General features: G+C 39.6%; 1 protein-coding gene across 1 annotated transcript; it reads right to left on the bottom strand.

The window, feature by feature from the left end:
* Positions 1–1,599: 1,599 nt before the first annotated feature.
* On the bottom strand, positions 1,600–20,128 carry SMARCE1 (SWI/SNF related BAF chromatin remodeling complex subunit E1). Its single transcript, XM_081805019.1, has 11 exons — positions 19,814–20,128; positions 17,766–17,817; positions 17,552–17,595; positions 14,466–14,633; positions 9,440–9,520; positions 8,413–8,544; positions 7,980–8,151; positions 3,906–4,078; positions 3,267–3,368; positions 2,197–2,407; positions 1,600–1,858 (listed from the first exon to the last, which is right to left on the bottom strand). Exons 2-11 carry the CDS (start codon positions 17,770–17,772, stop codon positions 1,731–1,733), a joined length of 1,218 nt encoding a protein of 405 aa, XP_081661145.1. The 5' UTR covers positions 17,773–17,817; positions 19,814–20,128; the 3' UTR covers positions 1,600–1,730.
* Positions 20,129–20,624: the final 496 nt, after the last annotated feature.

The raw sequence follows: 20,624 nt of genomic DNA, 5'->3' as shown, positions 1-20,624 counted from the left end.
TCTTCCGGCGCGGGGTCTGCGGGCGGCTCCTCCACTGTGGCACTGTTGCTCTCTGAGCCAGTGTTACTGTCACTGGTCCCCTCCTCAGCCATACTGTCCACCCCCTCCTGCCCGCTCTCCTTGTCCTCAGGAGTAGATGTGCCTTCTTCACCATTCTGTTGGCTTTCCGTTGCTTCTTCAAGGTGTGCCTCCTCTGTAATCACACACGTGTCACTGTCAGTTCCAAGACACAAGCTGATTCTTCTAATTACGCGGACTGTCTCGAGCTATGCTGTCCCTCACCAGAGCCCACGCGCCGCGTGTGACATTAAGCACCGGGACGAGCCAGCGTGACTGAGGAAATGTTAGCACCTTGGAAACAATTCATGAATTGGTCTGAAGATCTACTTCTTAGCTGTAAATTTACAAAAGCTAAATACAGATCAAGTATTTCTGATGAATATTCAGCTTCTAAATTTAGATGTGCTAACAGGTATAAAACACACACCAGATTTGGAAGACTTAGTATGAAAGAAATGTAAAAAATTAATCCTTAAAAATGCTGATTACATGTTGAGATACTGTTTAAGATATACTGGGTTAAATAAATAAATATGTTACTAATACTAATTCATTTGTTCTGCTTTACTTAAAAAATGTTAGAAAATTTACAATTACACAGTGACCTGCATTTTATTTCTATTGGACAATGCTGTTCTGTGCTTTGGATTTAATTAGTGAGAAAGCAGGTATGGAAATGATATAAGGGTGATATTTTAGGTACTTTGTTAAATGTCATGCTGGGTTGTTTTCTGTAAGAAATTAAGAGCATGAGGTTTTTGCTCTAATAGTCTCAATTTTGTTTTTTCCTTCAGCTAAAAGGATAAAATCTGGGTAAAGACCCATAGGCATGCTCTACTCATAAATGAGAGAACAGTGGCAAAGGACAGAGTGTTCTGTCTAGTTGCAAAATGAGCAAAGGAATCATACTCCATACCCTAATTCTCAAGCTCCTGCTTTAACCATAAAAATGTACTTATGCTCCAAATTTAAGATAAAAAATATGTTCACACAAAACAGAAAAAGGGTCAGATAACGAAACTTAAAATCTGACTATGTGAAATGCTAATCTGCTGAATTAAATTTTGTAGTAACATCTGGTAAAGCGATCTATATTCCATTAAATGTTTTCCTGATGTCAAATCACAAGTCAGTTGAATGCCAAGTACGACTACTGTCCCTCCCCCTTCTTGCAGTGATGGTCCAGGGAGCCTTTGGCTGTATTTCCTATAACACTTTTAACTTACTCCTGGTTTGCACAGGGCACTGGGCAGGGTCAAAATAGTGCCAGAAGGTGAGGTGATCTCAAAATTTCAAGTAATCAATTTAATCGGTATTTTATGAAAGTTTTACATGTTACTCTGTGCCTTGAGGAATGCTTTTAATCAGGAAAATCAGTATGCTTGGAAGTAAGAACTTCTCTTGGATGGGGTCAACAAACCTCTTCCGTAAAGACTAGATAGTAAATATTCTGGGTTTTGTGGGCCAGGCGTCTCTGCAACGACTCAACTATACTGTGGGAGCCCCAAAGCCGCCACAGATCATTCGTAAACACACAGGTAAGGCTGTGTTCCAACAAAACTTTATTTATGAAAACAGGTGGCAGGACAGGATTTGGCCTGCAGGTTTTGCTTGCCCAACCCTGTCCTAGGACACCAAAGACGCGTGATCCTAAAAGCAACAACCACATACTACGCTTTAGCAATAAAGGTCAAAACACTGAGTGCCAATACCACGTCAAAACTAATACTAAGTGATTTTATGTACATTTCCTTATTTGTCCTCCGGAACTCACTCTCAGAGGCCAGTACCAGAGTACCTACAAGTGAGGAAAGAGATTAAATAAATTATCCAGTCACATGCTAGCAAGTGGTGAGAAAGAGTTTTAGAGCTAGATCTGCCTGACTCCAGGGCCAGTATCCTCCACCATTCCTAGCACTATACTTTCTATGCCTGACCTGGAAAATGACATGACTCAATCCGGACAATAACCAAGACCTCAAATAGCCACACTAAGGACCAATGCCCCACTGCTGTTTTGTATGGACATCAACATTTTATGTGCATCTACTACAGAGGTTAGGATTTGGGAGGAAACGTGCAGATCATACAGAGACTCGCCCCTGACGCTGACTTTGTGGTCAACGGGCAGGTTACCTGTCTCCATCGGGATGCTCTCGTCGTCCTTCTTCTCCTCGCTCTTACTAGCAGCTTGCTCTTCCTCAGGAACCATGCTGCTCTGACTGCGTTCAGCTTGCTCTGCTGCTTCTTTCTCTCTTTCCTCCTGCCGTTTTCGAGCCTGTTCCTCCGCCTGTGCAATTTCGGCGGCAATTTTTTCCATGTCCACTTCGACTTTCAAACCGCACAACTAGTAGTCAGAAAGGAAGGAGACTCTCTTAGTAATGTTCTTTTCTTATGATCTCTGAACCAGAGAAATTATTTCAAAAGTGGGTTTTCTTGGCTGTGAACTATATACATATATGTGGGAGGGAAAAAACAACGTGGTTCTAGGTCTTCTCTGAAACTCCTGTGTCTACGGGAAAAGACAGTTGCTCCGGTAGCCACATAACAGCAAGCGCCGCGGAATGGGTGGTGAGGCGATGCTGAAAGCAGTGGGTTTATACAGAAGGCTTCCAGTGCCTATTTCAAGCTACCAAACACAAGATTTACTTGTTGTGATACAAAGTGTATACTATAAGCTACCTTTAATGAATAAATCTCAAAAAAATGGAAACAACTCATGACTGCATGAGTTTAAAACACCCGGGGATTCTAGGGTCTACAGGCCTAGTCCTAGTACATGTGTGGATACTACCGGTATCTTTTTTTTTTTTTTTTAAAGATTCAATTTATTTATTTGACAGAGAGAGACACAGCGAGAGAGGGAACACAAGCAGGGGGAGTGGGAGAGGGAGAAGCAGGCTCCCCACAGAGCAGGGAGCCTGATGCGGGGCTCGATCCCAGGACCCTGGGATCATGACCTGAGCCGAAGGCAGATGCTTAATGACTCAGCCACCCAGGCGCCCCACTATATGATATCTTAAACCTATTGAAATTTTGCCAGAAAATGGAAATAATTTCATAAAGCAAAGATCTTACCATTAGAGCAAAGTTCACCCTATTTCAAAATGAACAACATTCAATAAAAACACTATTTTGGAGAAAGGAATGAGAAAAAAGTAACAGTCATGGTGATAAAAAGTACAGTGAACATATTAAATTGATACCCTTTTAAGTTCATTGTTAAATGAATCTGTGCTTTCCAGGAATTTCCTCTTCTTTTCCTGGTGTCGCTCCTCTATTTGAAGAAGTTCAGCTTCTAGTTTTCGCTGAAAGACATATGATCAGGCTTTAGTATTACTGAATTATTTTCTTGAAAGCAAATGTCAAACAGAAAGTACGTCTCATTTTTTAATGGTCCATGCTTTCTCACAGCATGACAAAGGTTCTGAATTTTTAAATTAAATCATTTATTGCACAACGTGTCTAGCTAAGATTTTAAAAACATAAAATGCAGCATAGAGGAGTAACTACAATTAACAAGTGTATGTTAAAGAATACTGTTTCAGGCCTGAGCAATTTCTTCAGAAAAAAATATTTAGTTAAAGCAGTAAAGGTTGAGAAGATGTCTTAAAATTCTTAATGCACAAACTTTACATCACAAGAGTCTGTATTACAGTTTTAATGACAAACTTATTAAATCTCTGGGAAACCTCCACTTCTTCAAGCCTCTTCCCTGAATCAGGAACAGGTTAGACCGAACACAGAAATATTTAGCTTGAACACTGATGCATGGTAGAGAATCATGCCACTGGGGCTCCATGATATAGGCCTAATTTATTATAACAAATGCTTTGTGACTTTACCTGATGAACCATTAACGACTGGACCTGTCGTTTGAGGACCTGCATTCTAGCTGTTGTGACAACTGAACGGACGTCTGGCACCACACTCTCACTAAGGATTTCACTGATGAGGCGGTGGTTTCTCTGGAAACGGGCGGTGGCGGTATGCTTCATTGAGAAGCCATCATCATAATCTGGAATAAACAAGATGTCTGGAAATGAAGTCACCAGTAACCATAAACACGAGAGACTAACAATATTAACACCTAAACACCAAGGAGCCGTGGCCCTCACTGGTCTAACAAGGGGGCCCTTTCCAGCGAGGAGTCTGCTTCTCCCTCTGTCCCCCCCACCCCCATGCTCTCTCTCTCTAATAAATAAATAAATAAAATCTTTAAAACAAAAACAAACCCAAGAGGGTCTTAAGGGCATCATGGGAGCACTGGGGCAGTTGCTTGATAAAAACCATGGGGAGGACATAATGTGTTCATTGGCCAGGGTAGTGGTTATTCTCATGAAATCTTTAAGTGATGATATATGTCTGAGACGGACTTGGCTGAAACACAAATGAGATAAAACCATGTGTCTTCCGGGGCGCCTGGGTGGCTCAGTTGGTTAAGCGACTGCCTTCAGCTCAGGTCATGATCCCAGGGTCCTGGGATCGAGCCCCGCATCGGGCTCCCTGCTCTGCAGGGAGCCTGCTTCTCCCTCTCCCACTCCCCCTGTTTGTGTTCCCTCTCTCGCTGTGTCTCTCTCTGTCAAATAAATAAATAAAATCTTTTAAAAAAAAACCATGTGTCTTCTGGTCTGGAAATCCATCAACGGGAAAGCTGCATGTTACAGCAAGACTGCAATGCTGCTGAACAGTTCACTCTCTTGGTAGTAATTTAAGGCATTTATACCTGATGACAACATAGGAATTGGGCAATGTCTTTGTCACTGTATTACTTTTTTTTTTTTTTTTAAGATTTTATTTATTTGCAAGAGAGAGAATGAGAGACAGAGAGCATGAGAGGGAGGAGGGTCAGAGGGAGAAGCAGACTCCCTGCTGAGCAGGGAGCCCGATGCGGGACTCGATCCCAGGACTCCAGGATCATGACCTGAGCTGAAGGCAGTCGCTTAACCAACTGAGCCACCCAGGCGCCCATCACTGTATTACTTTAATACCAAAGTAATGAAAATGCCGACTGCAGAGAAAACATTATCTCTAGCAATACTGTGTCCCAGACCACTATATACGTTTTATTTGATTAAAAAAACCATTAAAGGGCACCTGGGTGGCTCAGTTGGTTAAGCGACTGCCTTCGGCTCAGGTCATGATCCTGGAGTCCCGGGATCGAGTCCCGCATGGGGCTCCCTGCTCAGCAGGGAGTCTGCTTCTCCCTCTGACCCTCCCCCCTCTCATGTGCTCTCTCTCTTTCTCTCTCTCAAATAAATAAATAAAATCTTTAAAAAAAAAAAAAACAAACCATTAAAGCCCTAAGCTAGTTTTATAGGGAAAGAATGTTTACTACCAAATTTTACTTTTAATTTTTGTCAATCTATACATGTACATAGTTGTCAGTGTGTAAAGATATTATGTTGTTTTCATTCACTCAAGTTCATACACATATAGCATGGATCTGGTTTAAATATTTTTTTTGAATAGCTATGCAACAGTGTTTCCTTAATCTCCACCTTTGCTCTATTACCTCCACAGTTTTGGACGTATCTGCTAACAATCCATACTATCATTTATTTAATATAGTTACTTAAATTAACTCACTTAAAAAAAAAAAAAAGCTTCCTCTTAAGCAATACACATTAAAAGTTCCTGAGCGCCTGGGTGGCTCAGTTGGTTAAGCGTCTGCCTTCGGCTCGGGTCAAGATCCTGGGGTCCTGGGATCAATTCCCACATGGGGCTCCTTGCTCAGTGGGGGGTCTGCTTCTCCCTCTCCCTCTGCTCCTCCCCCCACTGGTGTTGTCTCTCGCTCTCTCTCTCAAATAAATAAAAAATCGTAAAAAAATAAAAATAAAAGTTCCTCTCCGAACCACCTAATCATCTTAGTGTCCCACCAGACGTGGAGGGACCACACTTTAGGAAACTTTGCCAGAGGCCCAAATTGTACTGCTATGTCCCAGTTTAGCACCTCCCTTATTATTTGGTAATTAAGTAGTTCCCAAAATGCTCATCATTAAAAACACCACAGCTACAAACTGTTGTGCAAATTATTTTTTGTCTCCTTTCAAGTAATTTCTTTAGGACATATACTTCTGAAATTAAAATTACTGGAATATAGGATACCATTAAAAAAAATTCTGCGACCTTCCTATTTCTTTAAGGAAGTTTTCATATTCACACTTGAGATTATACATGGTATATTCATGTTACCTCTATCTAAACTATATATACTTTTTCGTTTTTTGCTTTCTTCTTTCATTTATATGGCTCCAGTGTTGATCACTGGTAGGGGAAATCAAGTCTTGGCAATCTGGGCTTGTCTTCCCTTACACCTAAGAGTTGTCTTGACTTTTTGGGGGTGGGCTTATATTTTCTAATTCACCAGTTCTTTACCTCATTCTCTAAAATGCCATTTAAAAAACCCTTCACTGTCTTGTGTGGAAACTGCATATGCCTTCTCTAGAATAGCAGCTGGTAGCTACTGCGCTCACGGGGGGCTGCCCTTCTCTTGGACTGATGCTCATCCCCACCTCGCTAATTTTCCTCTTTCTACTCAGTTCTGGGGCATAAAGTCCAGAAGTCACTCTTATCCTGGCATCTTCATTTTCACCTGTCCTTTCTTACCAGCAGCTTTAAGTTCCTATCTTAAACTTAAACGACGTAATGGGCCGAAGTCTGAGGAACAGAGAAGAGGATCTTCTTTTGAAGACTGTTGCTGAGTAAATCTCTAAAGTCCTGCTCAATGTTCACAATGTCACCTTTCACCTAAAGAAAACTTTAATTGCTTCTACTAGTGGCTTCCATGTTGCTAGTCTTTGTTTATACTGATCCCTCATCCTTCCAATTATTTGTAGATTGGATCTTCTTCTATTTGTTAGTTCTATATGTTTTTCTTGCATTAATCATCCAATTTGAGTAATTTTGGTCTGTGTTTGCTAGCGTGTCCTTAGCACTGCTGATTCTGTTTAACACTTGGTATAGTTTCTATTCCATATTCTATTCTGTTATTTACATTATTCCATTCTATATTTATGAGAATATTTGTCAATATCCCAGTCCATTCTTTTTAAAAGCATTTTTTTCCCTCTCCTTTTGGATGTATGTTTATTCATGTTTTTAGGTGGCATTATTGCTTCCTCTCTCCATTAAAGTTCTTACAAGCCTCCTCTTTGTTACCCCTACTCTGAAATGGGATCTTTAATTATTTTCTTGATGTTTTTGTTGCTTGTAGCTAGAGCTTCTAGCCTTTTCCACATCACAGCAGCACATGAGAAAATGTTACTTGTAAAGCAGGCATGGTTCATGGAGGAGTATGCTCCCCGATGCAGGGGGCTAGCTCTGAGGTTCCTTGCAACTTCAGACCCTGCCTGGCTCTAGAGACCAGGCGTGTAATCTGTGTACCTGCAAACTAGTCGTGGATGCCAATCAGGAACCTCCCCTATTTGTACGTATGTATAAAGTGTGTATGTGTGCATCCTCATGTGTTATCACGAGCTACGTTGGATTTCTGAATTAACTGGAAAACAATTCCATAATGCTTCTACCCACTCATTAACTTTCTCCCTTAAGAGCCTTTAATTCAGCAAGTTTAAGGAACCAATAGGAAAACAGGATGTAACTAGAAGGCATTTAGATTTTAAAAGTAGTTGAGGCAAAATTCTGATTGTGACTCAAAAACCTTTCCTGCATTCTGAGTATAAAGATTCTCATAAACAATAGTTTTTGCTATCTTCTGCACTAACAAGGATATATCGTTTTCTTATGGGAAATTCATATACAGATCTTAAGATAATTAATCAAAATATTAAAATGGCACTTAAATATGTTTTGTTTTCCATTTAGGATAGGAAATAAACCTAAAAGACTGATCGTACTTTAGTTCTCAGAGAACGCATTAAACAAAACCCCATTTTTTTTTTTTTTTTTTTTTTTACCGTCTGGATCTTCAGCAGGCTGAATGCTCATGTACGGTTCTCCTTTCTCCATGCGAGACTGTCTCTGTCGACTTTCTTCCTCTAAAGCAGCTTCTGCACGACTTTTTGCATTTATGTAAGCAAGGTATGCGGGGGAATTATGATAGGCCTTCATAGATTCATTGTACTCTATCTGAAATTCAAATGTTTTTCAGTTTTATAATTAACATATTGCAGGTTATACAAATACCTTTATCTCCTTTGAATATCAAAAGATATAATTATCTTCTTTCTACAGACAAGGAATCTGAAGTGTAGAGAAATTAAGTGACTTGAGCCAGCACACAGAGACAGTACAGCCTCAGCTGATTAGATCTTTTGTTTCTTTTATAAAAAACAAGCAAATGTTTATGCATTTTATATTGTCTCCATCCCACTGTGGTCCCCATTCTACCTTTTCTGCTTCGTATTCGTTTAAATATTCTTGTTTTTCTTCATCAGTGAGATCTCGCCACATGCCACCAATAATCTTGCCAATCTCCCACAACTTTAGGTCAGGGTTGGAAGCTTTTACTTGGTCCCAGACCTTAAAAAGGAAACATGAAATTTCAGTATGGATGCCTAAAAATATAGACCTTTAAAAATCCTTTTTAATATACACATTTATAAACATAAACAAAAGCAGAAGGAATAGTATCAAATCCCTATGTTCTCATCAGCCCACTGCAACAATTATCAATAGCTGGCCAATCTCATTTCCTCTGCTGGATTAATCCATGGCAGATCTCAAGACATCTCCAATCAGTGTTGACAGTTAGGATGAGCTAACCCAATAACACAGTCTCTGTCTCTCTAAAAGTTCAGAGAATTTAGAAGGAAAGTGGTTAATCTGCATAACACAACAGACCATATCATCAAATACATGTACAGTAATTGTGACCCAAAATTTCTAAATAGTGGTGAAAATAGCTAAATGCTCTTGCTATTAATAAAGATACTGGCTCTATTTGTTACTTTACGAGAATATAGGTTCATCACTAAACCAAACCACGAGGGAAAATTTAAGAAGTGTAAAGAAAATGAAAATTACCATAAGCTTACTGTGTAGAGATAACCACTGCCTTCTAGGCCTTTTTTTTCTTCAGACTAACATACTGTTGTTATCGTTTTATAAAAAATAAGATACTAATACATGTAGTCCTATGTGCCTTTTTTCACTTTACATTTTTCTCATGTCACTGAATTTCTCCAAAGGGCTACGTATCACTGTCTTATGGATTTAAACCATTTATTTAATCATGTTCCTCTTGCTGGATTTTAGTTCCAGAATTCTGAAATCAGAACTAAGTTCTTTAAAAACTGCAATTCCTTATCCTTTCCTTGACTATGCACAGAAATGCTGGCTAAGCCATTATGAAATCTGATGTAGAGCAAAGCAGCAAAGAGAGCAGTCCTTACTCCCTCTGGCCCCTGGCACCTACCTTTCTGCTGTACCTCATGTAGGGCATCAGCGGCTTATCTGGTGGCTTTGGGGGTTTTGGAATCGTAATACCAGAGGATGCCTACAAAAGAGTTAAATACATTCATTATTCAATTGCAAGTAGTTCATGAGCAAAATGAAAAGAGAGTCCCTTAAAAAATTCTAATGCGCCTTTCTTCTACTCGTCCATGGATACAAGATTCTTATATTTTCTCCACTGAAAATAGCTATCACTGCAAATTCAGAAATGTTCACATCAAAAGAAAATAAAGAAAATGACTTTAGGCACATAATTTTAAAATATTTTACTTAGCAGTTTTTTGATACTGCTTTGACAACCTGGCTGTAAGAACAAATAAAGTATTATGTAATAATCCATACATCGAATATATATGGTTACATATCACATGTCTCACGTTTAGGACATAACCTAGCACCCTTTTATTGTGCTTAATTTACCATTACACATACAGTCAACACTTGATTATCTGCCCGAGTCTGGGCTCCTTCAGCACTTACCACTCTCACACTGTCTGCGAGGGACCTTGTATCTACTTGCACTATTTCAGGAACGCACTGCACCCCTACATAAACAACATCCCTACAAAAACTACCTTCTAGGTTCAAAACAGAAAGCAAAAACCTTATTTCCTTTATCAGGACTAGAGATTTTATTTTTCTTAAGGCTCTAGGTCTGCATCTAGTGGCTTTCTATAAAGGAGATCAAAAAGTATAAACTAAAGTCATGCCTTTTTTGTCCTTAGTCCTAATAATAATGTAGGAGTGAACAAGTTTACCAAGGACAGAGAAAAGGCAGACACAGGGCCCAGTTAGATTATTTTTGAGGCCTTATATTGATTAAAAATTTCTGGTTTTGTGCGGAGAAAGAAAAATGAAAACAAAAGGAGGGAAGACTAAAAGTATTTTTTAAAAAGGTTAAAAAAAAAGTGGGATAGAGAGGGAAAAAAGGCAAAGAAAAAGATGAGAGACCGGTTCTTTCTATGAGCTAATATCTAGATAAGAGATATCAGATAGCGTCTAGTGGGCACCCCAGATAACTCCAATCCATGAGCGCCTACTTCTGAGCTTAGTTTCATCTGAACATATATGACTACATTTGATCAAGGACCCAGAATAAATTAATCATGGCTGAGTCACATTTATTTCCCCCCAATTTCTAGGAGACAATGGATATTGGTTCTTCTTGCCAGGCTAGGGGGAAGAAGTGCTGGCTTCACTCTATCAAAAGACAGGGACTGGCAAATCCTTATAAGGAAACTAAGAGATATTTTGTTCCCTTGCCCTTCAGTTGCTGCTGTGATAAAACCCTGGACAAACGCCTCCTTTCTGGGTTGGGACACCAATTATAACCTTATTTTTTATCCAAGGGCTCAGAGATTAGTGTGTCTGTCCCATTCCACTGCTTTCAAACAATGCTTCCTCCTCCTATGGCGAGGGTCCTCCTCCATCCCTATGTACTTTCAGTAACACTGCTTCTTCATACATGAAATTGTTAGAAAGCGTATCACTTTTGAAACAGTATTTCCGCTCTTCTTTCCACTCCTCCCATACATTCATACCATACCTCATGCTGGTGCCCATGCAGACAGACCCAGTTTTGTTTTTTTAGCCAGCACTGGGCAACGGAGTGAGATAAGCCACAAGGGATAGACACTGTCAACAGCAATGGTATGAACAGCCAGTAAGAGAAGATCTGTCTCAAGGTCCGCAGCTCCTTCAAGGAGGGTTAAGTTTACATCATCGTTCACAGTAAGATACACAAAGGCCTGGTTTTTCATATGTAAAGTTATTAGAAAGCATTTCCAACTTATATCCAACACAAACCTTCAGAATTCCATGAAGTGGGTTACAAATAAGTTGGAATTGTGCCAATAATTGAAGTTGGTCAATTACAATCACCACTAACAAATTTTCTTTAAAGAGATAAAGAACTCTAAAATGTCTATGTTTAAATATATTGAATTAAAACACTTTAAAAACAAATCATAGTAATATATGCTGACTACTTTTAAAAGAACCACATTTGATAATATTAATGGATTTGCTTATTCCTCCTCCTTTCTTCCAAAGGAAGGTACCCAAATTGTCTACATATTGAGGCTATATTTTCATTATTTGAATGAAACGAGGCTATATTTCATTGACTAGTCAATTTATAAATACAAACAAAATAAAACCCAAAACAATAACCACAAAGTTAAATTCTAGCTGGTTTTCAGGACACTAAAGATTTATAATCACTAAACATCCCCAATTTATTTACCGTCTCAGCAGACATCTTTCTACAATGTCTTAAACATTACTCCTTACAAAAAAAAAAAAAAAGGCTGTTTGCACTGAAAACACTTTAACCTTATTTTGATAAGAGTCCATCAGAAACAACCCCTGCTTCCTCTACTCCTCTGGCTTGAGGAATGAGAGCTGCTGGTCCCTTTACTAAATGGCCCAGTGGTTATGCCTTTGGAGGGAATGTTCCCTTTCTTTGCAGTTTCTTTCCTTGTTTCTATCAGGAAAGCTACCACTAGCAGCAATTGTCCCTCTTTATAATTTTCTGCTTCTAACTGGCAATGAGTTGGAGGGAACATAAGTAACTATTCTTAGCTAAGTTAAAACTGTGCTTATACAAGAGTAATTCCTGGGAATCACCTATGAATAAAGATCATGATTTTGTGAAATTTATTTTGGCCACTCAAAAGATACTGTTCTTGTTTCTTCTAATTTTCCGCTTTCTCTGGTAGAGTTTTCTTCTAGAATGGAATTTCCATTACAGCACAAAAATAAGCCATTTTTAACGTTTTGTCTCAAACTCTTTTCACACCTGTACTTAAGAAAATGCTAACCGCCATTGGAAAGGACTGACTAGGAATGAATTCCATCTCATAGCTATCGCAGGCACTCCAAAAGATTTCGCCACACTGTATAAAGTCTCAAAACTATTCAAGTGTACTGGAGTCATGAGGGAAACCAGATGTTCTGTAGAGCCTACTGGAAGCTACTTGATAGGGTGTCACAGACCCATTCTTTCAAATCACTGACTTAAGGCTATTTATAAACCATAATATGAAATAGGAGCCAAAAGGAAAAAAAAAGGTAACACATCATTGGGGTCATCTTAAAATAAAACACTTTTATAATGGTCAAAATCATATCCATTAAGTCCTAACAAAGCTTAAGTTAGATATATAAAAAAAAGTTGTGTAAAACTTTAGGGCATAACTAGCTTTCTTAAGACAGCAAATTCAGTGACCTAAAAGTTGAAGGAGCTGGGATTAGGAGGCTAAAAGCCTTCGGTTTCTAGGCCCCTTCAGGTTAAGTCTAGACAGCAGTTTGATTACACCTCAATCTGGGGCTGAGAGGACAATAATACCAAGAAAACCACCACAAAGAACCAAAACACCAAATTTTCCATGCCCAACAACCCTCCTGTACTAATCTACCCCGAAGCTAGTGCCCACTCCAAATGCTGGGTTCGAACATTCCCAAGAGAGAATGAGGACAAAAAGATAATTGACTCTGGCCCTGAGACAGTGGGTGACCTTTCCTTTTCCTATTGAATGATTTCTCTCTATTAACAGAGAATTCCCACAGATACATCTAAGTTAGGAACAAAATGCTTGTACAAACTGAAATACAAATGATTCTAATAATACAGTTATCACCATTTCTATTCCATTAATGTAGATAATCAAGAGCTGACTGTATAGAGCTATTAAAATATAATCATTCTCTTTTTCACTCCTCATGAATAATTTTCTGCATTAACATGAATGATCCAAAATTGATTCTGCTCCTTGTTTAAATTAAAATGTTCTTTATCATTGGATAACCTTGCCACCCATTATACTTGTGAAACACATTTAGGCCAGGGAAAAACACGTACCGATGTACATAAAAACTGTATGCATTGTGAAATGCATACATACACACACTTTGTCAAAATTCTTTTCAGATACCATGAAATATGCATGGCACATAAAACTTGATATGCTTATGAAATACAAATTATGCAGAAACAATGAAAAATTTAGACAAACAAAACCTATCAAGCTAAGCAGTATGCTTACCAAGATAGACATATAGTTTGATAGTTACAAGCTTTTTGCTCTAGCTTGACTACAGGGTGAGAGGGCTCTTTTGAAGTCACATTAATTATTTATGAATTATTTATGAATATAGCAAACAAAAACCAAGTATTAAAAAGTTTACAGCCATTCTGGGTTGTATAAATTCTCACCAATGCCACATTCCAATGTATGTTAGGTATTTGCCTTTTGGATTTATTTTTATTTATTTCTGGTAAATCATTTTTACATTTATTTCTTTGCTACTTAAGCTTCCTTGAATACACTTTAAGATGATTCTAAAATAAAAATCTGAAGTATATCACCCAATTTTGGGTATCTTAGGTTGATCATTTAAATGAAACATCCTCAGTTTCAGAAATCATACCCCTTGTCCTATAGATTTTAAATGCACTTTTAGTTGTAGGTATCTAGTTTGGCATGTCAAATTAATTTCATTCAACTTGCATTCTGCAATTCTTTGAAGTTACATTAAACCTTTTTTCTTTTTAACTGGAGAGAAATGAATCTCAGAAAGTCAACTATTAAATCCAAAAGACAAATAATTATGTGTAGCAGTTCAAACTGGTAGGCCAGCCGAAAAAAGCCCAGGTCCGTAAGCCGGGCTTTTATTAAGAAACTGAGTTCTTGAGCCTGATGCCAATTACCTTAAATGAAAGATACTCTTTATCTCAAAAAGGGTATCTTAATCATAAGAAATTCTAGGTTTATCTACATATAGTATAAGCAGTAAGTGCCCAGGGCTTTAGCTCTACCAACCACCAAACAGAATGGATTCTTCTTTTCTTCTACATACATATCCAGATCTCACTCTTTTTTTTTTTCCAGTGTAAGATCGTACAACGAATGTTTAAAATAGTCAAAAAGCCAGGTTAAAAAAATTTTTTTTAAAATGGCTGTGCTGATGATTCAAAAGGACCTAACTCTGGAGGCATTTCTGGTCAAATCCAGTTGTTTGCCGGATGCTGTAATAGTTGATTCTCCTACCGTGACCCGGCTGTTGGTGCCCGGGTTCCCTCCCAGCCTGTAGTTGTTGTAGGCGAGATGACTGTATGGATTGTATCCCACAAACCCTGGTGTGCTGGGCATTTGCTGATGGAAACAAATGAGACAAAAACACGAATGAGAAATGAGCTCAAACGAGGAAAACACAGAAATGAAAAATGATCTGCATATGGCATGCAAAAGCAACCTGAATTTAAACAAGCAATGATGTGTTGTAATTGTTCTTTTTCTTTCATTGAGAAACCAGTCTGCAAGTGGTTTTTTTTCCTTCTTCCCTTTCTTTCTCTTTGCAGGGGCCAGGTGTGTTTGTTGTCAGTGTGAGTGTCTCTGCTTGTTTTTTCAGAATAAGCAATGCACTGAAGTGTCTCAAACACTCTGGATTACTTTATGGTCAATAATATGATATAACAACTTAGCAATAGATGTCTGAGATAGGAAGGCCTGAAATGTGATAAACCAGAAGTCTGAAACACTTTACATGCAAAACAAAACGTGATTTACTTGACAGTTATGTAGATGCCGCCAATGTATTTATCTATTAAAAACAAAAACAAGAAATGGACCGTTTTCAGAGACAATTTTAAATCATTCTACATAATGTGAGAAATGAAAAGATCCTCAAATCAGGAAGCCAGAGTTGTCAGTAGAAAAGAACATATGTGGGATTCAATGGGTGTCACATACATGATTTCAAAACAAAGACTTGTAAGAAATGCATGGATTTCATTCGGGGGTGCTATCTGATCTTTTAAACCCAGTCACTCTTTTTTTTAGGCTTTCTCTTCCATCTCTTCTTTGATCCATCGTCCATAGATCAATCATGAACACTTTCTGCATTTAGTTTTAATGTGAACTACTTTTCTAGTTGACAGACTTGAACTTTCTTTTTCCATCTAGTTTCTTGATAGCTCTGACCCTTTCAAAACACAACTGCTCATTGCAGCAATGGAATTTTTGGGTTTCGTGAATTATGTGTTGATGTAATCACAAATGGGCTCTTATATAGCAGTGCCCTCAGGGTTAATACAATGACATCCAATGTTCATGAGAATCAAGGTATAATGCATTAAAAAGGATGTAGCAAAGAGAAACCAAAAGTAGGGTATTTTACCTAATGAAACTCAATCAAAACAACTAATTTAATTTTAACATGCAATTAACAGTATTAGTCCTCAATTGTAGAATGTAAAATACACTTAACACATCCCAACCAAGCTGTGGCTGTTATAAACACAATTTTCTAAAACATGCCGCTGCACATATCCTTAGTGTCCAAAAGAAAGATATTCAAGCAGATATTACATTTGAAACTCTTTAGGAGAAGAGAATTGATCACTTCTAGTCTGTATAGTTATAAAAGACGCAAATTAGGCATATTTAAGTAGGCAAAACACAGATGAAGTATCAAAGGCACAAGAGAAGTGTATATTACTTGGAGTGGTACATCTGGGTGGTGGTGGTGATGGTAGAAGTAATGGAAAAAAAAAAGGAAGGAGGATAATTCATTTAATATCCGTTCTGTTGGCTGTCCTAATCCCTAGTCTTCTGTATTTTATGTGTCAATGTGAAATTACAATAGTACAGATACAGGATTAAAGAAAGGCCAAAAAAAAAAAATCCCTCTCTAGATCTGAGAAGTCATAAGGGGGACATTTGGTTTTTGAGCTATTTTTATTATCCCAAAAAATCAAGTCTGTCTTCGAGAGATTATACACTGTCAGAGGCACTATGTACGTCAGAATGACATCTTCAAAGGTTGCATAAAGAATGAGCATCACTGTTCAGCATTATGAGGCAATAATGTAAGAAAATTAAGGGAATAAAAAAAAAATCAAAACTAAAACATTACAATTGTACCATTTCCAAAAGTGAAGTACATGGTTAGCTCTCTGAGGTCAGGAATCTCAACTGTTCAATTCCACCTGTATAACCACTAGCAGAGTGCCAAGGAGATGGTCGTAAGAGATGTTCTTTGATTTAAGAAAGAAAACAAACCAAACACAGGACTTTAAGATCTACGGGAAGTAACTTTGAAAACTGTACATTACATAAATTGAAATGAGAACATGAGATACAGTATCTCTTCTAAGAAGTATCTTACTAAGGAGAAACCAACTGTTGATAAACAGAACTAAAGCATACATCTGAGGGTTAGTAAGTAAGAGCAGTCATCTAGTGGAGAAAAAAATTACACAAGGACCTAATTAGTAGGCTAGCCTGCAATTTCGGGGATAAGGGGTCAGGAAGGAGGGCTAACAGCTGTTAAAGAACTGCTTTTGTAAGCTATGGTCAATGTTAACAGTGTTGTTTTTTTTTTTTTTTTAAGACAAAAAAACAACAAAACAACAAGGAATCCGTTTCAGTAAGGCCTGAACAGTTCCTGTTATATCTGTTTTGTGGATTGGACGATTATTTTACATGCTGTCCAAGCTGGGCCAGAACTTGCTGGGTGAAAAACCTGGTTCACAAGTATTATTTAGAAACTTGGAAACATATTCAATAGGCAGGATCTGACCCACAGATAATGAAATCCTTACTTAAACAGCTTGAAAAATAAAAATTTACGAGTGTTATTATAGAACTGGAAGCTTTATTGTTTGATTTACTATGAAAGTTATATATAAACAAGGACAGAAAAGTGTAACCAGTTGAAGGTTAGGTTTAAAAATAATAACAAATGCCAGAGTAAGCATTCACTCAATATCAACTTTTAAGACTCTGGATAGAGATTATCTAGAAAGAGGTGTTAAACTTATCATTTATTTCCCATTAAAAAAAAGAACTGAGCATAGGAGGTTGGAATTTCAGCAATATGTTTCTTTAAATGTTGGGGGTGGTTCAAGGTAAGATGCAAAGAGTTATTTTATTTAGTAGGAAGTGCTGTTTTTTGGCTGAATTTTTCATCCTGTTGCTGTGATGATTGAGTGACTGTCACTGGAAGACATCTGGGTTTTTGTATCAAGGCCAGACTTGGCTATTACATTAACAAGAAAATTAAAACTTACTGTTGCAGGAGCTGGGGTGGGAGGTGGGGCATAAGATGGTCTTTCTGTTTGAAAGAAAATAAATAACTTCTTGTAAACAACTGAGATATAATACTATGCAACAAAACTACCAATGGTCCTGTTTTGAAGAAAAAAAAATGAGAGTATTTTGGAATTCCCATTTGCTAGGGCATTAGTCTCTTATTAATAGATAAATATAAAAAATGAAACTTACTTGACATTTTGGAAGATTAAGTTCTCAGTTCCTTAAGAATGAATCTGAGACACTAAAATAAAAAAAAGAAAAAAAAAGAAAAAAAAAAGAGAATCAAAACTCAGCAAGCATAAGAGATGTTTTCCTATAGAATAGGGTAGTTTAATTGGTATTTCTTAGTAAAATTACACTATCTTCTAGTAATCATATCCTTTGCATATTTTACTAAATCCTATAGGTCACTTGGTTCATCAGAATTAAACAACTAAAACAAACTACTGGGGATATTAAAAGTAATATTAGACGTGTACTTTCAAGTTTTTTCTTGCCACCTCCTGCACGGAAAACATTTTGCTAATGCCATGTAAACATTTAATCAAACTGATAAAAATATAATGACTGAGCATAGAATGTGATGTATTATCAGGGCCCACCCCAAAGGCGCCTACCACATACTAACAGCTCACTGATCAACAGCAGCTCTACCTTCCTCTTACGATAACAACTTCTATTAAAACAAGGCAGCATTTTATTTCTGGAGGCAGTGCAAAAGGTAACTGGTTGATAATGAGCTTTACATTCTCTTACAGTGGTAAATAGCTTTATATCTCCTGGGACTAACTTTTGAGCATCTACCTGAAAAACTTATTAACCCTTCACAGCCCATTTCAAAATATATCTCCTCAATGGAGATTTCGTGATAAATTACTTGGGGAGAACAAATTGCTTCCTCCTCTGTACTCCTATCCAATTCACATAAATCTAAAATATTGTTCATTATATTGTGTTATACCTGTTAATATGGCTAAACTGTAGAACAGAGGCCATCTCATTCATTATTGTAGTCCCAGCACCTAGCTCAATTCTTATATTTTGTCTTATTATTACCAGTTCGGAACAAGAACATAAAGGCGTCAGCTTGTTTCTTACATCAATATACATCACACACAATGCGTACAAAGAGACAAACATTTTAGAAAAAGAGCAAATAACTTCTATGACTACTGGAGTACTTTCATCAAACATTATGTGAAACAAGCATGATGCTTTTGCTTCTAGTCGACATTTTAAGGGAATTCCCTGGAGCATAAGGGATCAGAGGACTGTGTGGGAAGAAATCTTTTTTCAATGGCCCAAACTGGGTCTCTCCCTTTCCGTAAGGAAGGGGCAGAAACCATGCACTCTGGTGCAGATCTCCTTCCTCCGCACATATTGGGGGGTGTGTGTGTGTGTGTGTGTGTGTGTGTGTGGCTGTCAACAAGTAGGCCTCGCTGTGGGGAGCCCTGATAATAATTGCCAAAGCTCCCTGGTACATCACACTTTATTGTTAATACTTTAAAATTACCGCTCTCGTCTGCTACGATAAATTCTAAGAGTGGGCTTGTACGTTTGTCTGCCACTGGATCCACCCCTGGAGCCTGGCATAAAATACTAGGTATTCGCTGAACACTTTATACGGGGTCAGCCTTATCACTTATCTCGGTTCATGGTCACAACTACCCTACGAGGTATGTATTGATACCCTACTTTACACATGAAAAATGGGAGCCCCGGCGAGTTTAAGTAACTTGTCTAAAGCCACACAGCCAGGAAGTGCCAGAGCTGGGTTTCAAACCCAGGCCAAACTGTTTCAGAGCTTTCGCTCTCTACTCGAAGCCACACCGTGAGTCCTCGGTCGCTGCCGAACCAAGGGGAAGCCACCTTCCTGGGGGGATGCACCACGGGCTTGGCTTGCCCCAAGGGCTTCCCCTGAGGTCGTTTCCTTTAGGTTGTTGCGGAGAAAGCACTTCACTAACAACTCCACTGAAGAGGGGAATGCATAGGTGCCTTGACCAATTTCGCGGGGTTAGTGGAAGGGGCAAATCTTGCCGCCGGGGAGGGGCCCCAGAGGGGACTCCCTCCCGAACCCCGCTCCGCTAGGCCTCAAGGAGGCCGCAACCGGCCCCCAGCTCCGGGCCCACGGCCCAGCCTGAACCCCAGCAGCCCCCGGGAACTCGAGGTCCAGCCAGGCCGGGACACCGCGACTCGCCACCCTCCCGACCCGCTCGGGCCCAGTCGGAAGCACTCACCCGCGGGCAGAAAAAGCGCCCGCAGCTCCGGCCTCGTTTCCCTTTGTCCCGCGCACGCCCCGCCCCTCGCGTCCGGAGCGTCCGCACTCGCACTTTCCACACTCTTCTTAATTGCTTGCCAGGCCTCACCGGGCTCTTTTTAAAAAATAAACCTCCAGGTGAGGACGCGATGATGCTTCGTCCGGTCAGGGATTTTTTTCAGGCCCCATACGATCTTCAAACCCCCCCCGAACGTGGGCCCTCTCCAGGCCGGGCGCCGATTCGTCACGGCGAAGGGGGCGGAGGGGCCCGGCGGCGGGAGAGGCCCGGTCGGCCGCCGCGCGAGGCCGGAGCGGCGGCAGGTGGCGCGGCGGGAGGCGCTGGCCTCGGCTTCCACACGCGGGGCCGGGAGACGGCGGGGTCTCTCCGCGTAGAGAGGCCCGGAACCACCGCGGCCGCGCCAGCCAGGCTCCCGCCGCGCCCGCAGGTGGTGGTGGTGGTGGTTTTTCCGGGTTCTTCCTTGCTCTTTCTCTCGGAGCAAGAGTATATACTTCAGCAAGCTGAGGGTGGAGTCGAGGACGACCCGGTTCGCGGAGTTTCCGTTCCCACGCGCGCCTCGCGGGGCTTCCGGCCTTAACGGCCAGGCATTAAACCTTGACCAAAAGCAACACGGACCTTTTCAGTTTTTCCAAGCACGCGTGTGGTGTAATTGCCAGGTTTCTGAGCCGGGGCCCAGAGATGCAAATCCTCTCGGCCAAGGTTGTGCGCCTTTGCAGCGCGAGGGGTGCCACTAGTCTCTGCCCAGCGCTGCCTTGGCTCATCCCCACTTTCA

Source organism: Leptonychotes weddellii, chromosome 15, assembly GCF_054177405.1.
Source record: "Leptonychotes weddellii isolate Sample4059 chromosome 15, ASM5417740v2, whole genome shotgun sequence".
Lineage (NCBI taxonomy): Eukaryota > Metazoa > Chordata > Mammalia > Carnivora > Phocidae > Leptonychotes > Leptonychotes weddellii.
This window is presented reverse-complemented; position numbering and strand designations above follow the sequence as displayed.